The sequence below is a fragment of the Penaeus japonicus genome, unplaced genomic scaffold, assembly GCF_977035675.1.
Source record: "Penaeus japonicus unplaced genomic scaffold, GWHDUDI00000001_assembly GWHDUDI00000030, whole genome shotgun sequence".
Taxonomy (NCBI): domain Eukaryota; kingdom Metazoa; phylum Arthropoda; class Malacostraca; order Decapoda; family Penaeidae; genus Penaeus; species Penaeus japonicus.
This window is the reverse complement of record NW_028234432.1, coordinates 9,001,104-9,008,287: the sequence shown is the minus strand read 5'-3', so window position 1 is coordinate 9,008,287 and position 7,184 is coordinate 9,001,104. Positions and strand designations below refer to the sequence as shown.

Genomic DNA, 7,184 nt, shown 5'->3' with positions numbered 1-7,184 from the left:
ACTGCATTTGGCTTGAATTTTTAACCATTTAAGTTGAATAATGTGTGGGGTGATATGATCGAACTTTCTAACATTACCCAATGCAACTCTTGCAGCAAAGTTTTGTAGTCTTTGTGCTTTCTGCATTAGGGTTTTGTTAGTAGAGCCCCAAATATTTAAACAATAATTAATGATGCTTAGTGCTAGAGTTTGAACAACCATGATTCTTGTTTCTGTAGGGATTTGATTTTTTATATGATTAAGATATATTAATGTTCCCATTACCTTTCTATGTATATTATCAACATGGGATTCAAACGTCATATATCTGTCGAAGTGTACTCCTAGATTTTTTACTGAAGTGCTTGGTTTAATTTGGTAGCCTTCGAAATCTATGGTTGTGTCTATGGAAATTTTAGCTAAATTTTGCCGACTACCTATGAAGATACATTGCGTTTTTTGTGGATTTATTTTAAGACCATTGTTATCAAAATATCGTTTTGCTTTAACAAGAGTGTCTTGAGTGTTTCTTATCAATGCCTCTAAGTTGTTCACTGAGTCACTGTGGAGAAATTGAGAATCATCAGCGTATTGTATTAGATGGCAGTTATGGACTATGGTTGATAAATCATTAATGAAAATTGTGAAGAGGATCGGGCCTAATATAGATCCTTGTGGAACACCGAAATAAACTGGTTGTGCTGATGATATATTATCATTATTTTTTACCGATTGGGTTCTTGTGTTTAGATAGCTATCAAACCAACGGGTATCAATTCTACGGTTTCTTAATTTGTTATGAAGAATTTTATGATGGACACTGTCAAAAGCTTTAGAAAGATCGCACAAAGTGAGTAAATTTACCTTATTGTTGTCCATGTTATTATAAATTTGGTCAGTAATCTGTAGCAACGCTGTTTCAGTGGATAACCTATTTCTAAAGCCATGTTGAGTTTTAGATAATAAATTATTGGTCTCCAGGAAAATCATCAATTGATTTGCTACTGCTTTTTCAAGAACCTTAGATAATACTGGAAGTATTGTGATAGGGCGGTAATTATTCATGTCGTCTATATCCCCAGACTTGAAAATTGGTGTTACAATTCCATGTTTCCAAAGCGACGGGAAAACACCAGTTACCAGTGAGGTGTTAATGATGATCGTTATATAAAATGCGATTAATGGTAAACTATCCTTAATAAAGCGCAAAGCAATACCGTCTGCTCCCACCGCATTTGTTTCGCGAAGTTGTTTTATTATTAGGATAATAGTTTCTACGTCTACTGGTTGCGGTCTGAAAACATCAGTTATGAGCCTTGCCTGATATGTGTTTTGATGTAATGTGGTGCCAATTGTTTGTTCATAAGTAAGTTTTCCAATTTGTACAAAGAAGTTATTGAAATGGTCGGTGTTATGTGTAGAATTAGTGTAATTATCTGTGTGTTGTTTGTTAGGCACTGTTTTAACAATTTTCCAAGTTTTATTAGAGTTGTTTTTATGTTCTGCGAATTTGTTTCTGAAATAATTAGTCTTTGCCAATTGAATTAATGACAACATTTTTCTTTTTTGCTTTATAAATTGCCTGAAGGGCGGGCTCAAGTCTGTTTCTTTTGAGCGCTTGTTGGGAATCATTTCTTTCGGCAATAGCTCTCTTAATGTCGTCATTTATCCATGGAGCAGGGGGACGTCTGACGATTCTTGTCACGTAGGGAGCAGAGGCATCTATGCTGCTTTTTATCACTTCCGTAAGGATGGTTACCTACAATGTCTGTCGTTAAAATACCTAATAGAGTTGGTTCTTTAGATATGATTAGCTCGCATAATGACTGAGGGTCATAGTGATTGAAGTCACGAAAAGTTTTTGTAACCGATGGTCGCTTTGATTTCTTTATATTCAACGTCATCGTAATAAGTGCATGGTCAGCAACGTGACATGGAATGACGTCTGCATGGAGAATGATATCTAATCTATTCGTTATTATTACATCTAATATAGACGAGTTGTTTTCTGTGATCCTTGTAGGTTTATTGATCACTTGTTCTAGTTTATTTTTCTTGATTAACTTAGCTAACTTAGCATTTGGTTTACTTAAATCATCATTTAAGTCACTTAAGATAAAAAGTGATTTCTTTTTTAAGGACATTTCTCTGAAAACCTTTTCAAGATATTTCAAAGATTCAGATTTTGCATGGGGATGCCTATAGACGGCGCCAATAATGAAGGAGGGAAGCATGTTGCTTTGTATGGTAACCCAGATATCTTCTACAGCAGTATTATTAACTGTTGTAGTTGATATCATATCCCTTACGAACATGCATACTCCTCCTCCTCGCCCTGCATCACATCGATAAACTTGATAATTTTGAATTTTAATAAAGTTACTTATCATTTCCTGGTGGAGCCATGTTTCACTAATACAGAGTATGTCTACATTTCTCTCCTTTACTAATAGCACAATTTCTTCAAAGTGACCAAGGAGAGATTGTGGGTTTATATGACCTATTTTTAAGATTTACGATCTAGTCACCGGCCATGCTGACGGTGTTCGAGGGCAAACATTCTGATAGTTTTTGTACTTGTTTTCATTTAGAAACACTTTGACATTGTCGGGGAAAGTATCTGAGTTTATAAAATAGTTCGGGCTTTATTTCTTTGCCTTAAATTGTTACTGTGAAACTTGCATAGTATTTATGTGTCATTTTTGTCATGTGAGCTTTTACAATAGATATATTTTCATTTTTTTCTGATAGATGTTCTTCAATATCCTCTTTATTTGTGTCGGGATGGCAGCTGGTGACATTCAGATAGATTGTATCGGGACGATCGGCTCCCTTCAGCGGCTTAGGTGTTTGGCGTTCCTCTCTTGCTTTTCGCTTCTGTTTTCTTGAGAGCACAGTGGTATGTCCCTCTTCATCGACAGTTTGGCAGGATTCTTGCGTAGTTTTTGTGATCTTTGCATAATTATTGATAACCACTGGTGGCACTACTGTAGCAGGGGGGGGGGGGGGCAGTAGGAAGGGCAGAGGCACCCTGCATCTGCTGCTGAGCTGTCTTCCCAGTGGCGGTTGGGGTCGAGTTTTTTTTTTTTTTTCCATAGCTTCGTTTAGATGTAACCTGTGTTGAAGCTTCTGCGCTGTCATTGTCTACCTTGTTGATTTTTGTTTTCCTGTGGGCGAGCGCTTGGGTGACGCAGATTTGGGGGAGGCCGGTGTAGTTGTGGGGGCGGAGGCCTCCTGGCTGGGTGAACTGGCGAAGGGGCGCGAGGATGGCTCAGCATAGTTGGAGGCTGTTGAGTCGGCAAGGGCGCGGGGCAGCTGGCTGGCCGCGGGCGGGGAGTGAGGGGAGGGCAACGGGAGGGGAGGATTGCTGGTCATGGGTGAGGGCGAGGAGGTAAGGGGTGTTTGTGTTTGCCTTACTTGGGGTGGAGGTAGAGGGCGTTATGATAGGGGGAGGAGATGCAAAGGGGAAGGTTTGGTAGGTGCTCTGATCATGGGTGGGGGATGGGGGATCGGATGGGATTAGTTGTGGGGGGATTGGTTGGGGTGTGAGGGATACACCCTCGGCGAGTTCACGCTGGTGATGACACATCGCACCTTGCCCCATAATTGTCTTCAAGGCCAAACTGCTGTTCTGAGAACATTCCGATCAGCAGGTCTATTTTGTTTTCCATCATATTATGATCTGTATGAGATGGCTCATGATGGGTCTGTGTTCCTTGGTCTTTACACTTATGAAAGCATTTCACAAAAGAATTGGAAATACCTGATTTTTTTGGAGGAGGCGACCAGTCTGTGGGGGGGCTGTCCGTTGTTGTTGTTGCAAATGTTATGTTTTCATTTTTGAGGCACTAATCAATCATGGTGTTTACTATGATGTTTGTCATCCTTTTAAAATCCCGAGTCGTGTTTCTGGGTTTTCTACCGTTGGATAGACTGATAACAATGTCATGGGCTTGTTCAATTTCATCCGGTTGATATAGTTTCCTAATCTGTTCACAGATGACCAACCTTGCCCATGACCTTTTTGTTGCAATAAAGCACAAAATTTTGTTTAGCATTATTATGGCACTGCCTGCTTGATGCACTGTTTTTCTGTTTAAATCTTCAATTTTGCTTTTAATGTTTTCACTGTTAACACTGTTAGGGTTGTTTTGTGTAAATATATATATATATATATATATATATATATATATATATATATATATATATATATGTGTGTGTTAGTGTGTGTGTGTATGTGTAGAAACATTATGTATATGAGAATATGTATATCCATATACAATATATATATATATATATATATATATATATATATATATATATATATATATATATATATATATTTGTCTATGTAAACACATAGTAACTATGCACAAAATACACATTGTATATGCTATATACATATCTTATTAAAACGTAAACTGTATATTGCAGGTTTCGCTTTCCTTGGCGGTGGTAGTTCTCGCCGATCAGAGCTCACACGTCAGCATCAGTCTCGGCGGTGCTCCTGCTGTCAGCCACCACAGCTCCTCTCACCATACTCACTCTCACCACGCACCACCTTCATACCACCATCAACCGACCTACCACTCACAGCCCGCCTACCACCCTGCTCCCGCTTATCAGCCACAGCCATCCTATAAGCATGAACACGAGCCAGCTGTGCCAGCATGTGCTGCCAACACAAGCAAAGCATGGTGCCTCCAGGACGCTGAGTATCCCACCTACGAGATCAAACACGCAGTCGAGTACCACTACGAGAAGGTCCTCTCCCTCTATGCTGATGTAGCCGAGCTCAACACCGAGTTGTCTGTGGAGCGACCAGACACCCTGGAAGAGGAAACTTACTTGTGCCCATCAGAGACCGCCTACGTGAGGCCCCTTCGTGCCCAGAACACCGAGGGCAAATGGCGTGTCATTGTCAATAACATCGATGCCCATTATCAGACTCTTACTCAGACTACACGCCTCGAAGAGTGTCTGACTTCCGCCGATGCCTGTCCTCTGGTGCCTGAGTGCTACGAGTCCAAGTGTCTGCAGAAGTCCATGTACCACCGTTTCCTTGTCTACGACTCGTATGATCAGTACTTCCCCTTCGCCATCGAGACCTTCAAGCTTCCCGCCAGCTGTGCTTGCCTCTTGGGCGCCTACACCATCGACCATTAGTCACCAGACCACTGGTCTCAAGCCGCATGAGAAATTGTAACTTTAAAATATCGAAATCATTCCATCCCATGAAACACGCAAATAAATATTTCATTGTATATACTGGGTGTCCTTCTACCTTCTGAACTATATATACATATATATGTGTGTGTGTCATGAGTGTGTGTGTGAGTATGTGTGTATGTGTGTTTTAAATACAAATATATATATATATATATATACATATATATGTATATATATACATATATACATATATATATATATATATTTATACATATATATATACACATACATGAATATGTTTATACATGTTTTTTCGTGAAATTGCATATTTATGTATAATCGCATATATATATATATATATATATATATATATATATATATATATATATATATATATACATATATATATACATATTCATTTGTATCTATACATATACATATATATTACGTGTATATTTTTATACATATTTATTTATATTCATAGATATAGATAGATATATAGATAAATGTGTATATATACATATGCATAAGATATATGTATATGTGATTATATATATGTATACATTAAGAAATTGATATAGATACAAAACATGTATTTATATGCGTGTGTATACGGTTCATTATTATATTCTTATTCCGCATTTTTATTGCATCGGTCTCATGCCCTCCCTTACTATCAGAGCTTAGATTGTGGGTTAAAGAGCAGGGTGAATCGCTGATTATATCCACTATATATAAGTAGTAGAGGGCTGGAGGAATCCATCTCAAAATGCCCATAAATATACATATATATGAATATATGTATATATATATGTGTGTGTGTGTGTGTGTGTGAGTGTGTAAGTGATTATATATATGTATATATAGATAGTTAAATAGATACATGTCAGACATGTTATAGAACAATGATTATGTCCATATCATAATGCACGAGACGCTCTGCTGACATGGGATTAATGTGGAGTAAGTAACAAATACGAATAAGCATGTAATAGTACCTCATATGGAAAAGCACTTAAGGATGAAACAAAGCTGTTCCTTTCAGATTGCACCTTTCGTAGTATAAATTTATTAGTTTATATTCTCTGGCTTTTCATTATTTATTAGTCAATAGAAGATGCAGGTAAAATCAGGAAACTGTTATCTTGGCTGTTTCACTGTATAAATAATCTTCTGTATCAATTTCCTTTCTTTCACTTATGCAATGTACCAGGAACAAAACTGAGCCAGAATTTAAAGTCCAGTTTCTCAAAGAACGAATTACAATGCACTGTTCACATCATTGGTGGCTGTGTTGGCTCTGCTAGTTGGTGTGCGGTTAGGCACCCAGTTAGGAGTGACACGTCTACTCTGACCAAGAATTCGCTGTGCTAAAACGAGAATAGTGGTCAGTAGTCAAACATTATAACTGGGCATATCCTGCTGAACACTGATAATAGCTTCTCTGGAGTCAATATGGATGACGTTTTTTTCTATTTGGGTCGCTGGGACTCCCAAGATTGCGACGGTCTCTTCTTGTGTTGTTGTTATTATTATTATTATTATCATTATTATCATGATTATCAATATCATGATTAGTTTTGTTATCATTATTATTATCATCATTATGATAATAATTGTTTTTGTTGTTTTTACGACTACTCATCATCCTTTTAATCATTATCATAAACATTATAAGCATTATTGTCTCTATCAATACCATAATCATTATTGCTATTATCATTATAACTTCAAATAGTCAAATAAACTTTCTAAATCAAACTTTTTGAAAGTCCATCTCACAGTTTCGTCACAGTGAATAAGAAGTGATTCTGTTCCAGTGTCGGCAGACTTTCCGCGCCATTAGCCGTGTCGCCATTTCTTAATTTTCTAATATTATTTTTCTCGGATATAAATAAGATCAAATAAAGGTGTAACATATCAAGAATAACCTTTGATATGATAAATTGAGGAAAATATGTATATATATTTTTTACAGAACGATTTCAACTGTTGGCAAGATTGCATTCTGATACAATACAAACCCTTTTTGGTTA

At 37.3% G+C, this 7,184-nt stretch overlaps 1 protein-coding gene across 1 annotated transcript in view; it reads left to right on the top strand.

Annotated features, from left to right (window-relative positions):
- The window catches only part of LOC122242096 (neurotrophin 1-like), a 5,757-nt gene extending 517 nt beyond the window's left edge, over positions 1-5,240 (top strand). Inside the window, exon 2 of the mRNA XM_086554796.1 lies at positions 4,414-5,240. Within this exon, the coding sequence (XP_086410922.1) occupies positions 4,414-5,145 (732 nt within the window). The 3' untranslated portion in view covers positions 5,146-5,240. The remainder of the gene's footprint in view (positions 1-4,413) is intronic.
- The last annotated feature ends 1,944 nt before the right edge of the window (positions 5,241-7,184 follow it).